The sequence below is a fragment of the Jaculus jaculus genome, chromosome 1 (genome assembly GCF_020740685.1).
Source record: "Jaculus jaculus isolate mJacJac1 chromosome 1, mJacJac1.mat.Y.cur, whole genome shotgun sequence".
NCBI classification, from domain to species: Eukaryota; Metazoa; Chordata; class Mammalia; order Rodentia; family Dipodidae; genus Jaculus; species Jaculus jaculus.
In genome coordinates, this window is record NC_059102.1 from 141,154,290 (window position 1) to 141,174,019 (window position 19,730).

Sequence of the window (19,730 nt, forward strand, 5' to 3'; positions counted from 1 at the left end):
GAACTGGGAAGCAGGCCTCCTCCTCTCTCCTCTCTCTCTTCTCCCCTCTCCTCCTGCTCCATTCATAAAGCCTATTAGCATTTTAAAGGCTTGGAGACATTCATCTGTGCCCAGAATACTCATTTGTTTTAACCCAGTGTTTCCCAAACTCCCTGGTGCACTCTATGCAGACTGGAGGGAGCCATTCAGTGTTAGGGAACCTTGCAGTGAGGTGGGTCTGCTGAGGAAGGCCCCAGCAGCTGCGGTTAGCAGCCCCACCCTTTTCTGCACAACGCTTCATCTAGGCTTCCTCTGGGCATCTGCACGGCCCCCAGCTCTACTTCTCCTCCCTCTCATCCCCATCCTGGGAGCTCTTGGCTTCCTGCTGATCCCCAGGTGGGACCTGAGCCCAGTTTGGGGAGGGGATGCAGGAGGACCGGGCCTCCCCTGAGATTTGGGTCACCTCCGGAGGAGAGGGTGTGGTGGGCAGGTGCTTACCAACCGGGCTGAGCAGATGGCCAAGGGGATTATGAAAATCCAGCCTCATTCTCAGCTGTCCCAGGCTCAGGCTAGAAGGGGAGGCAGAAGGGCCAAGTTTTCCTTAAGAGGAGCTAAGATCTGAAGAGCAAGCAAAAGGAGGGACACTGCTTATCTGGGGGCCTGAACGTCCATGTCAGGCTACCCTCAGCTGCCCAGTCCTTACTTTGGGGTAGCAGGGGGAGGTCAGGATAACCCGTGTGCCCTCACAGTGAGGCACGGTGGTACAGTGAAAGGATGGTGGAAGGATGGCTGCCTCCATGGTGGCCATGTGAATAAAATAACAATCAAGGTGACAGTGAGGGTGGTGGGATGATGAAGGTCATTGTAACGGTAGTGCTAACGGAGATGGTGATGACGGTAGTGGAGACGGAGGTGGTGGTGATGATGCTGGAGATGGTAGTGAAGATGATGGTGATGGTGGTGATGATGATGACAACGATGCAGGACGTGCGGTTGGCAGCTGTTACTACTGAGCACTCCCTTTGTACAGAAAGATGTTTCAGTGTTCACTGCTCAAAGTGTGTGGTACAGAGCCCAGATGTGAACCTGGTCTTTCACTAAAGAGGCCATGCACCAAGCCAGGGTTGGCAGTTCCCTCTATAGAACCAGACCGAATATTTTCAGCTGTGGCTCGCACAGCCCCTGTCATGGCTATTCAGCCCTGCTGCCGCAGAGTCACATGGGGCAGCACGGGGACCACGGGCTTTGGCGAAGCTCTGTTGGCAAAGGCACGCCCTGGGGCCCCCGGCTTGGCTGTGTTCTTGAGCTTGGGTGCTCCTCCTCGGTTGGCTGCTCCCTTCACACCTCCTCATACACGGCCTCAGATGGAGGAGTTCTGTATGCAGGGGGTACTCTGTGTGGGGGCTACTCTTCCTCCGGGGGCTGCTCCTTTCACACCACCTCAGGAGGAGTTCCTCACACAGATGCTAATGGTCTTTTCTTATCAGCGAGTTAGCTATTAACTGTTAGTGGAAGCAGTTCATTAAAATATTAATAATTGCTGTATACTAATTAGGATTATATAATAACAAATATATTAATAAGCATTCTTGCTAACACTATGAGACCTGTATAAAACTGAATGGCTTTGAGGTAAAGCAGTATTGTAATCCTGGTCTGAGGACTTAGCTAGCAATTTTGGGTGACTTCTTGAGACCTCAGCTTTCTCCCTTGAGAAATGGGAATGGTGGATCCTGCCTGCCTCCCTTGCCCTGTCTCTTTGGAATAGGAGGGAGCGTGTAAGCCCTGGGTGCCTGGTCCTGGGCTCCACTAAAGGGCACCGTTCATGATTCCCACATGTGAGTGTTGCCCAGTCTTCCCTCAGATCTTGCTTTCACCTGACTCTGCTCCATCCTGCTTCCTCTTCCCTAGGTAAACCTGTACTGGGATCCACCTCAGCCTAGCCAGAGCGCCCATGCTGGGATGGTATCCCAAGGGACCAAGGTCTTCTCTTTCACCATCCCACAACCCCAGTCAGCAGAGCGGTGGTCCGGCCCTCCTCAGGACCCACGGGCCTCCAAAGCTACAGGTGAGTCATGGAAGGAGCCTGGTTACTGCCCCAAGGACCCTTGGTGGCATTGGCTTCGGGCATGGAGGCAGAGCTCTGGAGCCCTCTCTAGCCTGGGCTCAGAGGTCAGAATATGCTGAAGGTCACATTGTTCACATGCTGCTGGGGAAGTGCTGGGACTTGACCCCACCTTGTGACTTGTGCCCCATCCCCATACACCGGCTATGGCACGGCCCCACTCCTCCTAACTTTGGTCTGAGGTAGATCCAGGCCACCTTCTCTCCAGGAATGAGGCAGCACCATGCCCAGACCTCTTCCTGTGCCCATGTGAAGGAGGCCAGAGGGTAGAGCTATAGCTTGACACTGTGGTCGGAGGGTAGGCTTGGGTCTTCAGCCCCAGTGGTCTATCCTCAGCCCAGGGCTCAGTTAGCTATGTATTCCAGGGTGGCCACCCCCACAAGGAGCCATGAGTCCCTCCTCACCACCCAGCATGCCCACCTCAGGCTGGATTCCAGAGCACCAGGGTATTGTCACGGACCTGCCCTCCACAGGATGGACTCAGGTGCTGGCCTCCCAGGCTAGCCAGCTCCTAAGCAAGGTGAGTGGATCCCAGCTTTGCCCTGCCTGCTACCTCACCCCAAGGACACAGGACCTTTGTCTGTCCCCCTGAGCACCTTGGTACCTGCCTTCCTCCTGCAGGGCCTGACTCAGCCATCCTGAAACCTGACCATCCCTTCTACTTTCAGGAGCCCTGTGGACCCCCCCTTCTTGTTACCCCAGATGAGAGTGAACCCTGTCTTTTGACATTGCTACTTGTCACACTTGCTCCAGTTAGGTTGGAAAATGTCCCCTGGTCAAAGACTCTGCTCCTTTGGATTTTTTTTTTTTTAGTTTATTTGTGGTAGGGTCTCACTCTGGCTCAGGCTGACCTGGAATTCACTATGTAGTCTCAGGGTGACCTTGAATTCATGGCGATCCTCCTACCTCTGCTGGGATTAAAGGCGTGTGCCACCACGCCTGGCTGCTTTTTTGGATTCTGTAGGATGACAGGTCCTCCACCTTGCCTTTTCCTTTTCATGATAAATTGCCCTCTCTTGGTTCATTTCATTATAGAAATCAATTCTGCTACCTCTAAAAGGATTTATGTATGTTTACTGAGCGTTGCAGGTCTCCGAATTGTCTGTGGGTTTTTTTCTAACTACACATTTGGCCCTATTCCAAAACTACTGAAATCGGCTTATGAAAATACATAACAGTTTAACCACGCTCTGAAAACGGAAGTGAGGAAATTGGGGCAGAGAGGAAGTAGGGGTGGGGAAAAACAAACCATGATATATGGGGTGAAGTGAGGAGGCAAGGTGTTTTGCTGGGCCCTGAGCACTGAACCGGAGTCACACTTCAGGCTTTGAGTTTCCTGGTTGTCATTGCAAAACTTTAAATGTGATCGTCACATGCGCACTGTCTGTAAGACCTCCCTGCGGAGGGACATCACCCGTGCCCTGCTTCACTTCACTTTGCCTTTTATTTTGTGACAGCTTTGCTGAGACATAACTCACCTACCAGACGTTTCACTCACTTCCCACGTGTGCAGTGTGGTTTTTCATATCACCCCAGTCACCTCCCAGCACCACAATCCATTTTAGACCATTTTCATCAGTAGTGAGAAACTCCTTGCCCAGGAAGTGGCACCTGCCCTTTGTTCCCACTCCTTGTCCCAGAAGCTACTCTACCCGCCTTCTGCCCCTGGGTCTTCCTGTTCCAGATATCCCATAGGAAATGATTGGTGCATGTGTCCCCACAGTGCCTGACTTCATTCATATACAGGGCATTCACAAGGCTCTTCCATGGCAAGTCAGCACCTGCCGCTCTTGGTCCTGTAATTGTGGCAGCATCTCTTCTTGTCTCTGTCTTGTTCCTCACATAGCGACTGTCAGGTCACCGAGCAGTCACCGGCCACAACTGACCTCTCCTCATCCAGAGTCATGTTGTCCCTCCCAGCTGCCTTTGTGGCTGTCTGGTTGTTGACAGGGGGCAGATCTTCATGAGGGCATTCTGTGAGTGCACATCATGCTAGAGCTCAAAAGCGTTATCTTCAAGCCGGGCAGAGTGTTCAGCGCATCCGCACGCACCCTCCTCTCCTTGGTGGTTGTGCACTGGATGCCCTGGATGGGCCTGTGGTCTGCTGCCTCCCACCAGCCATGCTGCTCATACATCTTCTGGCACATGAGGGCACTTCCTGGTTCTTTCCAAAGGCCACTCTGGCTAAGGCCAGTGGTAGAGTCCATTTCTATCACCCACTTCCCTACTGGTCAGAAGACCCAGGATGTATGCATCCTAAAGATGGCTCTTGGTGCCCAAGCTTAGTGTGGTTGTCTGCAGGAGTCACCACCGCAGGGTCTGGGTTCATGGCACATGTTTCCTTTTCCCAATGTCCAGGTGGAATCCTTCGAGCAACTGGTGCAAGCGGGACACCTCCCACCCCAGGACCAACTCAAGGTACAGCCAAATGCAGATTGGCCCCATAGCCACCAGCCAGCCCGATTCTGTCCCCAGAGCTGAGTCTCTGAAGCCGCAGGCAGATGGCCGAGCCCCAGCCCAGGGTCCCCTGTGGAAGCAGAGAGCTCCTGCGCAGTGTTCCATGCTGTCACTGTGTCACAGCAGCGAGTCCTGCCTTACTGGGCTGTGGCAGCCTGCCCGACACTGGTAAGCCCTCGCTCTGTAATCACTGCTCGTCTCGTCATCAGAAAAGGCTGTGAGGGAGTTTCCGTCATGTCCCCTGTGTGGCCACAAGGAAGCTGGAGCCCAGAGAAGCACTGGAAGGCCACACAGCAGTACTCGGCAAAGCCCCGAGCCAGGGCCGCTGGCTCCCGGCCACCATCACTGCCCCACCTTGTCCTCTCCAGACACCAAGAAAGGGCCTGCTTGTTTGTTTGTTTTTTTTAAATCTTCTTTCCTATTATCCTTTGCCAAAAGTTTGGAAATTGGACAGATAGGAGGAGACCCCTAGAGTGGCCATGACTGGCTACTGTTCTTTTGGACATAGGTTAAAAAAGAGAAAAAAAAAAAATAGAAAGCTACAGTCAGATGTGTAAAGTCTCGACTGCTGTTGCATCCATCTGGTGAGCCCAGGAAGGGAAAGTGAGGTCTCAAATCTTGGAGTTTGGATGGCTTCAAGGTCCCTGCAGAGATGGGGATGTCAGCCAGGGCCATCCCCACTCTGGGAGTTCTTTCGGGTCCTGTCTATTGGACGGACTTCCCAGAAGCCAGTGGGGAGGAAGCCCAGTGAGGCCCAGGCCCAGAGCAGGGGGAGAAGATAGGAAGGGGAGCAGAGACAGGACTCTGACATCATGAGTGGCCCCTAGGTTGTGACACAGAGGCCACTGTAATTCCCAGTTTCAGAGTGTGTGACATGCATCATTTTATATCAACAAGATGGTGATCGGGACCTACCTTAAAAATTTAAAACAAGGGCCAGGCGTGGAGGAACACGCCTTTAATCCCAACACTCGTGAGGCAGAGGTAGGAGGATCGCCAAGAGTTCAAGGCCACCCTGAGACTCCATAGTGAATTCCAGGTCAGCCTGAGCTAGAGTGAGACCCTACCTCAGAAAACCAAAAAAAAAAAAAACACTTAAAACAAGGGGCTGAAGTGATAGCTTAGCGGTTAAGACGCTTGCCTGCAAAGCCAAAGGATCCGGGTTCATTTCCTCAGGACCCATACAAGCCAGATGCACAAGGAGGCACATGCATCTGAAGTTAGTTTGCAGTGCCTGGAGGCCCTGATTCACCCATTCTCTCTCTCATAAATAAATAAAAATAAAGTTAAAAAACATTTGAAAGAAATTAAAAACAATTTCTTAAGCTGGGCATGGTGGCACACACCTTTAATCCCAGCACTCAGAGTTAGGAGGATCACGATGAGTTCAAGGCCACCCTGAGACTTCATAGTGAATTCCAGGTCAGCCTGGGCTAGAGCAAGACCCTGCTTTGAAAAACAAAAACAAACAAAAATTCCTTCTAAAAATGCTAATTGACACAATAATTGTATTTACAAGCTGCAGTGTAATGATTGCTCATGTGTATATACAATGTGCAATGACTATCAGTATTTCCAGCCCTGTAAATATTGATCACTTTTGGGACTCTGTGTGTTTTGTTTTCAACAGTATTGGGGATTGAACCTAGGGCCTTGTGCATGCAAGGCCAGTACTCCACCACTAAGGTACATCCCCAGCTCTCTTATTACCTTTCACTTTTGAGACAGAGTTTCACTAAGTTTCCCAGGCAGGCCTTGAACTTGCCATCCTCTTGCCTCAGCCTTCTGAGTAGCTGGGCCTGCACCGCCACTCTGGCTGTCTTCAAATTCCTTACAAAGTACATAATAAGTCCTTACCTTGCCTTACTATAGAATATGAGAGCTTATTTCTCCCACCTGACTGGTCTGGTACCTGCCTTCCTGGCTCCTCTCACTTCTACCCTTTGCAGCCCACATGGCCACTGCTGTCTCTTCTATGATACCATCATTTCTAGCTTCCACATATGAAAACATATAACATTCGTCCTCCACTCAGCATAATGCAGATGCATTTTTTTTTCATTAAAAAATGTCATTTATAGTGGACTCTGGATCACTGGGAAATGGGCAAAGTTTGTAAACCTCAAGTATCCAGCCTCCCCCTGATATTAGAAATGATCTCTTCTAATATTTCACACAGACTTTTTCAGTTTACTTAGAGCTTTTCTTTTTGGTGGCACCTTCCTTGTATTCTCTCTGGCACCTGTGGGCATTCGTCAAATTTGAGCACAGAAATGGATTTACTTAACTCTTTCCCAGTAAGCAGTTTTAAATCCTTGATGGAATAATACAGGATCAAACTGAAAAGGAAAAAAAATAAATAAATTATTCAAACAGTGGTAAAAAAAATGTCATTTATTGGGCTGGAAAGATGGCTTAGCAGTTAAGGCATTTGCTTATGAAGCCTAAGGACTCAGGTTTAATTCCCCAGTACCACATAAGCTAGATGTACAAGGTGGCACATACATCTGGAGTTCGTTTTCAGTGGTTAGAGGCCTTGGCACCCATTCTCCCTCTCTAGCTGTCTCTTTCTCTGTCTCAAATGCATATTTTTTTAAAATGGCATTTCCTCCTCTTTGTCTTGTTTCCATATCAGGGAAGTTGAGGGATGCTGCAAGTCCTCAGTCTGTCCTTGGAGTTGAGTGGAGTGGGAAGGGACTAACAGGTCAGGAGCAGTGAGCCAACTCTTGTGTTTTTAGCTGTGTACTGACTGTGAGTATGTTTACTGTGGAGGCCTTGCAGAGTTAAAACCCGGAGCTCTGAGCTCAGCCTCCCTGGTTCACATCTTGTTAGTTCACTGTGTGAACTGCACCAACTTAAATGACCTCTTTGAACTTCAGTGGTCAGTTACCCTTCTCATCAGAAGTCTGTTGAAAAGGAAGTGAACAATGCAGAGTGATTTACCACAGAGCCTTGAGGCCAGTTAGCGATAGTGTGTCTTGACAGTCCATAAGGACTTGGAAAGAAAGTGACCTAGCGACCTGTTTTCTGAAATATAATTTTGTACATCAGGAGTGAAGATAAAGGGTCTCTGACTATTGGGTCCTCCTGGGGACACAATGATAGTATATTTAACACTGCATATACCCAAAAGTGCCCTCTGGGATGGAGGCCCAGCTTCAGGTCGTGTCTTTGCCATGCCCATCTGTGGCAGAGAGCTTCACTGTGCAGAGGCCTCCAGAAGCAGCTAGTCCTAGTTCTTTCCCAGGCCCTGCAAGGCTCCCCCAAGCTGTCTGCCCATTGTGTGTTCAGGGATGGAGCCTATAGAACTCGGGATTCAGGGATCCTGGTCCATGTGTTTCAGGGCTTTCGGCGGCTGAGGGCAGCCCATACGGCCCTGGAGGAGGGATACCTGCGGGCCTGCCAAGATCGGCACCGGGCCCCACAGCTTGCCACCTCCAAGGGGACTCCCGGGACCCTCAATCCCTGCAGGTGGGTGTGGGAGGCAAGCCCAGGAGGATAAGCGGGACACGACCCTGGGAGGAATTAGAAAGTCATCCTCATAGTTCACGTGTGGGTACAGAGGGAAAGATCCCAATCAGCTACTGACCAAAGCTGAGATTCAGGTCCCTTTAGATGCATGGCCGTGAGGAGGTGTTTGGGATAAGAGCTGAAATACCCTTCATGGAACAATGGGGAAGTAAGGGTGGGGCTTACTTAAGGTCTCCTAGCCTGGGCATGGTGGAGGGGACCCAGGCGCCCGGCTGAAGCCTCCTGGTTCTCAGTGTGGTCTTTCATCTTGCCTGTTTGTGATTCTCGGTGCTGTCCTTTGATGGCCTGCGTGAGCCTTGAATGGGCATTACTGGGGTCTTCACTCTAACACATGGCTTGGTGTGGCTGCTGCCAGGTGCCACGTGTCAGTGTTTCCCCCTTCCAGGGAGCTGGAGGCGGAGATATTCCGCCTGGGAGTGCACCTGGAAGACCTTCAGGAACTCATGGACCAGACCCCACAAGAAGCAGAGCTGTGCGGCTCAGACCCATCTCCAGACAGCTTCCTCGCCACCCCCTTTCCCCACCAGTCAGTGCACCTTCCTGTGCCTTTGGGGCCAGCAGCCTCGCCTGCCGTCCAGACCCTTTGCCCCAAGGTACCACCCATTTTACCCTTCCACGGTGGGCTGCTCCTTCATTCATTCAGTCACTTCCCATAATTTCTTCACTACATATTTATGAAGTGGGTGGCATATATACCAAGACCCACGGTACATGATAGGGATGTGATGGGTGTGGGAGGTGAGAAAGGTGGCCTGTACCCTCGTGGAGTTTTCGGAACAGATGAACTCATTGGACAGTTATTAAGTTATTCTTACTGTCCTCTGGATGAGAATTGTAGGTTCCTTAAAGCAGGAAACAGTACTGATACTTTGTGGGAAGGGGTCATAGAAACTGTCCCTGAAGAAGTAATATTTAAATGGGAGATGAGAGTAAGTAGAAATTGTAGGTGTAGAAGACGAGTCATATGGTAGGGAGGAGAGCCTGTGCAAAGGCCCTGAGGCTCGAGAGAAAGAGCAATAGTCAGGTGCGCTGGAGAGGCGAGCACCAGCCTTGTGATATGACCACGTGCACTTCTTGTCTTAAGCTTGGAATTAAACTCTTCTTGCAGTTTCAGCAGGGCATGACTGAAGGATTTGTGGGTAGAGTATGTGAGGCTGGAAATGTGATCGGGCAGAGGGAGAGACAAGTGTGTGGATTTGGGAGGTTTAAAGAGCGCATTTGACAGGTCTTGTAACGTACTGAGAGGAAAGACAGGCTGACCTGCAAGCTCCTAGCCAGGATGGGGTCAGAGGGGCTGACTGCAAAGGCAGGGAGACCGGGCATGGGGTGTTCATGGAAGGGGCTTTGCACAAGGCCACGATCTCCCTCTGACGGGGAAGCTATGACCACACAGATGACAGTGGTGACATCTCTGTGTCTCCAAGCTCTGCTCCCATCCTGTGGGGATCTCTTGCTGGAGAGGGTCAGAGAAGGTCTAGCACTTGAGGTGGGCGGGCTAGGGAGGGTCGGCCCTGAGTGTGGGAATGCTACCCTCGCTCTGTGCTTGCCTAGCCCACAACAGGTGGCCTTTCTGTGCTGTTGGGAAGTCTGAGGGGCTGTGTGTGTCTGGGGAGGAGAGAGAGGTTGGGTGGTCACACTGGAGAAGAGTAGGGACAGGTGGCTGTGACCAGTGGTCTGGCTAAGTGTGCTGTGGCCTGCACGCACTTGTGGTGTGTCATGCTAACCTCAGCTCCTGGGTAAGATGCCCGTAGGAGCGCTGTTGTGACTCCGGGTCTGTGATCGGCTGGCACTCAGCAGGGCTCAGCTTGTGGTAGGAGTCCTCGGGAGCCAGCCTCCACATGCTGTGCACACAAGAATGGGTGGTGGGTGATGGGCTGGTGAGTGAGCTGGGTGGCAGCACGGCTCAAGGTGGTGTTTGACCTTTGCCCCTACCTCTCTGGCTTAGTCCACTATTGCCACTGCTGCCAACACCCCTGCCAGCACCTGTACGATGCCTGTGAATGAGGAGACGAGTCCCTGCGGCAGTGAGGTGGAGGGCAGCCCATGGGACCTCCCAACCCCACTCAGGGATCGGGGACTGCAGGTGGAACAGGACTTCCATGGCCTCCTGGAGCGGTAAGCCCCCACAAAAGGAAGGCCACGGGCACTGAGGGGGTGTCTGGGCCATGAGATCTGTCCTGCTCCTGGCCCGGCAGAAGTCACAGAAGTCGTCTCCTCAGGTACCTCAGCATGAAGTCCCTTCCTGAAGCCCTAAAGGTGGAGGAGGACAACAATCATCGTGGCCTTGTGGAAGGGGATGGGGCAGCTTCATCTCCAGGAAAAACAGAAGCCCCCAGGGCACCTTCAGGACAGTGCCCAGCACTGGCTGAGGAAAGTCACAGGACCCCTGTCCAGTAAGTCACTGAGCCTCCCTCACAAGCCCCGGAGCCTCATCGTGACTCTGACAACCTCTGTCAGAGTGAGCTGAAGGCTCTTCATGAGGAAGGTGTGGCCAGCCTCTCTCCACAGTATGATGGCACCGCAGATGATTCTGGATGACAGAGAATGATTGATGTAGAGTAGGGTGAAGACCCCATCAAATAGCATTGTTCTTTTCTTCTTCTCTGTCCTACCGACACTAAGAAAAAGTCCCAGGGCTCTTTGCCTTTAATGCCCCTCTCGCTCTCTGTCTCTTTTAATGAAGAGGAGAGACTGGTTTTTGGTTGGGTGTTCATGTGGGAGTGCAGGTGCATGTGTGCAGGCCAGAGGACAGCTCTGTGGTGTAGGCCCTTGCCTTCAGCCTCATTTGAGGCAGCATCTCCAGGGTTCACTGTTCACTGCTTCATTTGCTAGACTAGCCGGTGCCTGTGCTTGTGGGGAATTCTCCTGCCTTGACCTCCCGCCTCTCCTTTAACATGCTGGGGTTACAGGAGCCCTCCACAGCGGCTGGTGCTTGTGTGGGGCCTGGGGTTCTGAACTGAAGTGCTCAGGCTTATTGTACAGCAAGTGCTTTATAAGCAGCTCCCACAATGCCTTTCTTGATGAGAGAGAGAAAAGGAAACTCATGCAAGCAGGCCTCAGCCCAAAGTCTTCAGCCGGCAAGTTTGTTTATCCAGAGCGGGACTTGGTGGCACAGGCCTGGGAACCTGGGCTACTCAGGAGGCTGAAGGAGGAAGTTCAAAAGTTTGAAGCCTGCCTGCGCAGGTTGGTGGACACGGGATCAAAATAAAAAAAGATTTACAAAATAGCTGGGTGTGGTGGCACACGCCTTTAATCCCAGCCCTCGGGAGGCAAAGGTAGGAGGATCGCCGTGAGTTGGAGGCCACCCTGATACTCCATATGTAATCCCAGGTCAGCCTGGGCTAGAGTGAGACCTTACCTCGAAAAACCAAAAAAAAGAAAAAAAAAAGGCTAGGAACCAGGAGCCATGTATGGTGGGTCATAGCTGTTACCCCAGCAGTTGGGAAGTGAAGGCAAAAGGATCAGATGTTCCTGGGATACACAGAAAGGTGGAGGCACGCCTGGGCTAATGAGACTTTGTCTTAAACACACAGAAGGGCCCGGGATGTAACTCAGGAGCACAGCGCTCGTCTCGTATGCATGAAACCCTGGGTTCAGTTTCCAGTTCTGGAAAAAAAAATACCCAGAAGTATAATACTGTTTTCATGTGTCTTATATTTATTTTCAGAGTTAGTTTCTATTTGTAACGTGAAGCTCTGGCCTTCCATATATGAGTCTGTTTGAGCTGATGGAAGTCTGTGGAAAGAGCTGAAGCAGGGAAGGTGTGCAAACTCCTGGGTTCCAGGAGACCTGCTGGAGTTATGTCCTGACCCTTCATGCTTCTGCATGCCACACTTCTGCTGCGTGCCACACTTCTGCCTCATACCACACTTCTGCTGCACACCCCACTTCTGCTGCATTCCCCACTTCTGCCTCATGCCCCACTTTGACTGCCTGCCACACTTCTACTGCACATCACTCTTCTGCATGCCACACTTCTGCTGGGGCGTATTGCCTAGGGTTTGGTTGGCATACTGTTTTATAGCTAAAAGAAGTGTGAGGTTAGAGAGAAAATACTTTGTCCAAGGCGGGCCTCCCTCAGGGATATGTATCTAACTCCAGAGCTTAAATCTGCACTGCCTGCTCCCATGACAGGCTGAACCCCAAGTCTGGGCCACCTGGTTCACACAGGAACTCAGCAAAACTGTGCCTCTCTTCTTCCCTGTCAGGGAGGATGTGGAGCAGGTGGTATCTGTGAAGCCACCAAGCGTTCAGACATCCATGGCCAGTGACAGGTGCATGCCATGTCTGGGCAAAGCTGAAGCAGGTCTACAGGGCACCAAGTCCCCAGCATCCCACCAAAGCAGTATGACCAGCCTGGAGGGAAGCGGCCCCTCAGAGCACGTGCCTTGCAAGGCCCTGGTTCAGGCTGGTGGGTCCCACGTGGAGGTGAGTTCTCTCCTAGGGTGGGGTCCAGAAGCTTCCCTGGGTGTCCCAAACTCTGCCCCATGCCTTTTACATTCTGCTCACATGCCAGCCACAGTCCAGTCTGCCAGCCAGGGATTGGCCCCAGTGCCATTTCTGGCCCTATCCTCTGCCAGCAGCCCTGGCACCTTCTTCCAGGGCTGTGACGTGTGCCTGCCTGTCATACTGTGTCACAGCCTGGACCTTGCTCCTGACTGCACCATTGGCATCATCATGCAGCAATCCTGCAGCTGTTGTAAGGGTCACAGGCCACGTGGAGATATGATTTGACTTTGTATAAGCACACAGACATGTGCGCATATGTGCACACGCTGTAGTTCTGATGAGCCATGCTTGGTAGTCTCCATACTAGATTTTGAGACACCGAGAGCAGAAAGTTGCATTTCTGTGTGTTCCCTGTGCCTCACTTTAAATCGCTGTGCTGCCATCTGTGATGTGTGATCCAGTGGGAGTTACAGGAGACGGTGGAGTAAGGGTTCTTTCCTCCCAGCCCCAGCATCTCTCCCAAGGGCCTTGGAAGCCAGTTGTCACAGTAGCCAAGACTTCTTGGGATTCTCTTGGGGAGGGAAGTCCCTACTGGGACCTTGCACTGGACCTGGCCATGGGAGCTGCCCCCCCCCCACCAATCCAGGAGCCGCTGGGGAAACTGGGGTCTGGGAGGGGCTTTCTGTTGTTCTCTGCATAATTTCCTTAGACCTAAAGGAATTCTGCTGCTTCCAGGAGCCCTGGATGGCATCCCCAGAGACAGACAGTGGCTTCGTGGGCTCAGAAACCAGCAGAGTGTCTCCCCTCACCCAAACCCCAGAGCACCGGCTCTCCCACTTCAGGTATTCTAGGGTGCTGCCACTGGCCCATTGGTGACACACACCTGGGACATCCTGGAAATCCAAGTGCCCACAACGACTCAGGCAGAGGTCACAGTCGTATTCCCATTGTATTGAGAGGGGGTCAGAGGCTCAGCGGGGGGAAGTGACTTGCTCAGTCTCACTCAGCCCATGAGTAGGACCCATGTTTGCTGAGCAGTGAGGGAGGAAATGGGAGAACGAATAAAAGCTACAGGGGGAGATGACAGAAGCCAAGTACAGAGGACTGTCAGGGTTGCCTTGGAAGCAGAGGTTGGATGAAGATTTGTATGTAGGGAAGAGTGATGTAGTCACCATGGAGACTGGTGGTCCCCACCAGGAGGCCCACATGGCAACTCAGGTGTGTACGTGAAGAAAAGACCAGAAGTTCTCTCTACATTTTCTAAAGCATCACTACCTCCCTGTGTAGCTGGAAGGTGCCCTGGGAGATAAGGACAAGGAGGCGTCCTGTGTATGGCAGGGAAGACTCTGGAGATACTGCCAGTGATGCTGTGCCCCAGAGGCCAGCACACACAGAGGGGCTCTGCTGGTTCTACAGCCCAAGCCTTTCTGTGTGACTACCGTGTGTCTCCCCTCCCCAGCGCCAGTTCCCCGGGAACCTCAGCTCGGTGCTTCACTGCTTCTGCACCCCATGATAGAACCTCCCATCCCAAGGCTAGGGGACCTGTGGTCTCCAGAAGAGCCATCAAGCCCAACATACCCAGGAGCCAAGCACAGAGGCACCTCTCCAGCTTGGGCAGTCCTCTCCAGCCGGGGATACATCGTTCCTGCCCAGAGCGAACCATGGCAGTGGAGATGGGTGAGTAAGGAAGTCTGAGTGGACCAGGACCTGGGGCTTGCCAGGCTGCCAAATATGTGTTACTCTTTAGTCTGTGAAATATCAGATGGACTAAAAGCCTAATGTAACTCTTTAGTGTCTGAAATATTATGCTGGGTTGTTGCAGAAAAATTAGAAATGACAGATAGGGTAGAAAACATACTGGTAAGCCATTACCATGCTGCAGATGTGTGTAGGACTACATACACATATTTTTAAATTTATTTGTAAGGAGAGAGAAAGTGAGAGACAGACAAAGAGAATGTGGGTGCACCTGGGCCTTGTGCCACTGCAAACAAACTCCAGATGCATGCACTACTTTGTGCATCTGACTTTATGTGGGTATTAGGGCATCAAACCCAGGTCGTCAGGCTTCGCACATAAGCACCTTTAACAGCTGAGCCACCCCCCCCCCAGCCCTGTATTACGTATATTTAAAGCAGAAATGGGGGAAGAGGTGGCTGTGGGTGTGGGTCAGACAGCAGAGAGCTTGCCTAGCATGCATGAAGCCCTGAATTTCATCCTTGCTAACACATAAGCCAGGTGCTGTGGAGCATGCCTGGAATCCTAGCACTAAAGAGGTGGAGGCAGGAGAATCAGAAGTTCAAGGTTGTCTTTGGCCACATATCAAATATATTTGAGGCCAGTCTGCACTACCATGAGACTAATCCAAACACAATAACAACAGTAACAAAAATAGAAATGGGGCCATATAGTATAATATGTGGTTCATTTTTTTAACCTTTGGTAATGTATATTAACTTATTTTCTTTTAAATATTTTATTTTTATTTATTTATTTATTAAAGAGAGAGAATGGGCATGCCAGGGCCTCTAACCATTGCAAACAAACTCCAGATGGATACACCAGCATTTGGTTTATGTGGGTTCTGGGGAGTCGAACCTAGGTCTTTAGGTTTTGCAGGCAAATGCCTTAGCTGCTAAGCCATCTCTCCAGCACCCCCCCCACACACACACAACACTTTTTTTTTTGAGATAGGGTCTCACTTTAGCTCAGGCTGACCTGGAACTCACTGTGTAACCTTAGGCTGGCCTTGAACTCATAGCGATCCTCCTATCTCAGCCTTTCATGTGCTGTGATTAAAGGCATGCATACCCACACAAAGCACGTAGGAGTTTTTTACTGAATAAAAACAGAAATACAAAAATAGAATATAAATTCATTATTTTTCACATTGTGAGCCAGATAACTATAGGAAAAGTGGCCAAGACCCCTTGTGCCTGGTCAGTGTTCCCATAGTGTCTTTCAAAGCTGTTGTGCGATGGAGCGAGATGTTTGCATTACTGCAGTGAAGATACAAACATCTCCTTGGATACAGGGTCCCTGGGTGCCCTCTTGAAGCCACACCCTTCCTCCTGCCCATCCTTTCCTCCTCTGCTGTACTCTGCAGTCCCTATCTCTGCAGGGTCTTCATTGGAAGGGTGCTGTAAGCTGGGTACAGTGGTTCACACCCACAACCCCAGCACTCAAGGGAGGATTAGGTGTTTAGTGCCAACCTTGGCTACATGAGACCTTGTCACCCACTGTACAATCCAACCAATAAAACTATTAAAAGAATGCTATAAATGACAACCTGACAAATGACCTGCATAACCCTCTGGAGGCTCACTTAGTAAGTTCGATGTAGCAGCAGGTTGACCATTGTAGACCGCTGAGCAGGACCCCTTCCCTGAGTGCATTGTTTCCATGTCTGGGCCAGGTGTGGGGTACACCTGGTCTCTCACCGCTTTGAGAGGTGGCTTGGGGTTTCTCCTACTGTCCCCAGATGCACACATGCATGTGTATCAAGTTGTGAATTGTTTCAGAAGGACCCTGAGCGCTGTTCCAGAGCAGCACGGTGAGATAGTAACAGGGATTGGGGGGTCAGGGCAAGGAGCCGTTAACCCCTCCCAGGGAGTTCTGAAAACGGCCTGAGCTGCGGCGAAGGACCGTTAGAGACAGCGCGGCTCCCCTCACTCCTGGCTCAGACCTCATCTGCTGGTTTTTTGAGGTCAGTAGGTCACTGCCGCCCCAGCTCCTTCATGAGGAGCCTCAGCAGAGCACTGACTCCTGGGGTCCTCCATCCCTCCACACTGCCTTCACCCCATCTCACAGTTGAAGCCCCCAGACTCTGCTGCTGCTCATGTTGATCTCTCGCTGCCTCTCTAGTGGCTCCCAGTTTGGAGTTCGAAGGACAGAGTCGGATTTCTGAACAGCTCCGCCCTGGCAGAGCCAGCGGTCCAGCCCTCGCCTCAGCCCCGGCGTCGAGCCCCGTGCCCCACAGATCAGCAGAGAGCACGCCTGACCTCCTCCTCACCAAGACCGAGCGCGAGTACGTGGGGCGTGGGCAGGGTGGTTCCGCCTCATCTTAGGGCAGCGAGTGGAGCTTGGGAGCTGAGGGCCACTGCCTGGCTCATGTATTCCAGCGTTTGTGCTGGGGCTAGATGAGCCTGGGTGTCGCCTCCCTTCTCAGGGCTGTTCTGTAGGACGCATGAAGGACACTTCTCCAGCCAGTGAGAGATGACCTAGAGGTGAGCTCTTCTGGGGTGAAGACACCGCCCACTGCAACGTCTCTCTTCCAGATAACACCTTCCAGCTGGGCTTATTGACTCACCCCCTTAATCCTAGCACCTTGCAGGCAGAAGTAGGAGGATCACAGGTTCAAAACCAACCTGAACTAGATGGTGAAACCCTGTCTCAAAAAAAGTAAACAATGACTTCCATTTCCAGGAAGCTAGGATGTGACAATGTATTTCCCCCTCTCCTTCTGTCCTTCCACCATCTTCTGCTTGATGGAAAAGGAACAGGAAATTGTCTTATCACCCTTTCAGTCCTGTTCCTCACTGTTTCTGGCCCCTGATTGTGGACACTCCTCTGTAGTGACCCAAAAGGCTGCTGTGACTGAGAGAGCCACGTCCATTGCCTGGGTGTGCAGTCGCATCTATAATTGGCATTTTTTTGTGTTTTTTGGTTTTTCGAGGTGGGGTCTCACTCTAGCCCAGGCTGACCTGGAATTCACTACGGAGTCTCAGGGTGGCCTCGAACTTACAGCGATCCTCCTACCTCTGCCTCCCATGTGCTGGGATTAAAGGCGTGTGCCACCACGCCCAGCTATAATTGGCATTTTTATACTCTGGTCTGAGTTGAATCTGTCCATCCTGGCAGCCTGACTGGACATTGGCTTAGTCAGAGGGACAGGGCACAGGGACAGAGACCAGGGGCAGGCATGTTTGCCCATGGCATGCCAGGCCCTCATTTGGAAGGCTCACCATTTCATAGGAGAGACAAAGAAACATGCAGTTTCTCCACAAATATGGCAAGTCCTTTCATGGCAGAACTCAAAGGACGGTGAGAGTGCAGGTTTGGGATAAAGTCTTCCTAGAGGACGTGGTATCTCAGCTTGAGAGCCCAAAGAAGCAAACTGGAACAGCATTTCTGGCAGAGGGTACAGCATATAAAGGGCTCAGGTGTGAGAATGCCCATGTCTTTTAAGACACGGATAGCTATAGCACCTTGTCCTTGAGTAAGAGGTGGTAGGTGCTGAGTAATAAAGGCAGAGGGGCAGGTGGGGGAGACCGTGCTGGGCCTTGAATTCCACGCGCAGCAGTTTACCAGTGGCCAGCTTGGAGAAAGCCCCGGTGGTGATGGACCTGCGCATTCAGACTAGTGAGGAGCTTGAAGCGGAGAGCGCAGTGGCATCGCGTGTGCCCTGGGAGTTCTCTGGCTGCTTGGGGGTCAGTGTAAAGGCCTAGGGAGTGGAGGACCTGAGACGGCTGGGAATGCTAACTTGATTGGAGTCAGGCGAGATGCCTCTGGACTCCAGGGAAGGACAGTGACAGGGAAAGGAGGGACACATTTAAGAGGAGATGCTATAACAGCCGAGCTCCCAGGACCTGGTGGTTGGTCAGCCTTAGGGGTGTCCAGGGAAGGAAGAGAACCTGAAGGACTTCCGTTTCCACTAGCCAGGGAGTTAGATGCGGATCCTTGGGCAAGACCAGGGCTGAGTTTGCAGAGAAAAATGAACTCAGTATTGGATGATCCTCAGCAGCTAAGGAGTTAAGTCGGGAAGCTGAGGGCCTGGCAGACCCAGCCAGAGAGGATAGGTAAAAACCAAGGGCATGTTCCAGGTCCCCTGGGCCTTGAAGTGGAGCTCTCTGTCCCTGGGGTTAAAGTGCCGGAAGCTTTAGTTTGACTGCTGCCACTGTGGCTCTCATGCTTTGCCTTGGAAACGCCAGCAAACGTCTCCCTGGGGATCTCCATGGAGACCCACTCCCTGTACACACACAGATTGCTGGGACACAGCCAGAGGGAGGCCTCCCATGCCTTCCTGGGCTTTCATGACAGAGACCACATTTGCTGGAGGTGGCACCGGGAGAAGTCCAGTGACCCCCAGGGGAGTCTCCAGTCTGGGTGCCACTCACCGAGCGGCTGGGAAGTCCATATCAGCCCTGAAGACGGCCATGCCGGGCCCATTCACTCACAGCACTCCGTGCGTGGGGTCTGTGTAGTGGTGTTGGTTGGGATTGTATACAGCATTGTGAGCGAGGCCCACAGAGCCCTGGGAGGCAGGGGCTAAGACCAGAGGCACCCAGGCAGTTAAGCCCTCCAGCTCATCCTGTGTGCCTTTGGGCTAGAGGAGGTGGGCTGGTGTCCTCAGGAATCTCACCAGTACCTGGCACTGCGCAGCCCACTCTCCACAAGGAGAGAAGCTTGTGGAGTTCTCGTGTCTCCACTCTGGGCCCTTCTTAAAGCCTGAATCCAGTTCAAGAATGTTTCCTAGTTCCTGAGGTATTAAGGTCTCCAAGGTTACAAGTTGAGGACACTTGGTCCCCATCTGCCTGTGGCTCAAGACTAGGGAAACCGATGAAAAACTATCTTTCTTCAGGAGTGATCATGAACAATCAGAAATGTTAGGAGGAGCCAGGTGTGGTGGCGCACGCTTTTAATCCCAGCACTTGGGAGGCAAAGGTAGGAGGATTGCTGTGAGTTTGAGGCCACCCTGAGAATACATACTGAATTCCAGGTCAGCCAGGGCTAGAGTGAAACCCTACCTTGAATAAACAAAAAAGAAAAGGAAGGAAGGAAGGAAGGAAGGGAAGAAGGAAGGAAAGAAAGAAGTGTTAGGAGTACTCAGGAGGGAGTGGCTGATCAAGGGCATCAAGGAGCCCAGGCTGGCCATAGAGTTGCCACTTTCAGAAAAAGTTAAGGAAGAGTAAGTGGTCCAGGCTGAGGAAGGTCAGAACAAAGGTGTCTAAAGTGGACCTGCAGCTAATGCTTTCTTATTTATTTGTTGAGGTATTATCTTTTGAGTTAGAGTTTTAACTGTGTAGCCTAGGCTGGCCTTGAATTGGTGGTAATCTCTGGAGTGCTGGGCTTATGGTAGTGAACCACCATATGTAGCTTCAATACTCTCTTTAATCTGTGCCCTCAGTTCTCTGTTGAGACTCTGACCCTACATGCTAGGAGGATCACCCTCAAAGGGAGGGTTTGTTTT

The 19,730-nt window shown here is 51.7% G+C and overlaps 1 protein-coding gene across 5 annotated transcripts in view; it reads left to right on the forward strand.

The window, feature by feature from the left end:
• Positions 1 to 19,730, forward strand: part of Akna (AT-hook transcription factor) — a 54,571-nt gene that overhangs the window by 25,796 nt on the left and 9,045 nt on the right. For all 5 annotated transcript variants that reach the window (XM_045154513.1, XM_045154522.1, XM_045154536.1 and 2 more), the window contains 11 exons: positions 1,891 to 2,047; positions 2,470 to 2,624; positions 4,463 to 4,522; positions 7,905 to 8,032; positions 8,478 to 8,685; positions 10,038 to 10,207; positions 10,312 to 10,485; positions 12,301 to 12,520; positions 13,277 to 13,383; positions 14,001 to 14,218; positions 16,406 to 16,568. In XM_045154513.1, the coding sequence (XP_045010448.1) occupies positions 1,891 to 2,047; positions 2,470 to 2,624; positions 4,463 to 4,522; positions 7,905 to 8,032; positions 8,478 to 8,685; positions 10,038 to 10,207; positions 10,312 to 10,485; positions 12,301 to 12,520; positions 13,277 to 13,383; positions 14,001 to 14,218; positions 16,406 to 16,568 (1,760 nt within the window). The remainder of the gene's footprint in view (positions 1 to 1,890; positions 2,048 to 2,469; positions 2,625 to 4,462; positions 4,523 to 7,904; positions 8,033 to 8,477; positions 8,686 to 10,037; positions 10,208 to 10,311; positions 10,486 to 12,300; positions 12,521 to 13,276; positions 13,384 to 14,000; positions 14,219 to 16,405; positions 16,569 to 19,730) is intronic.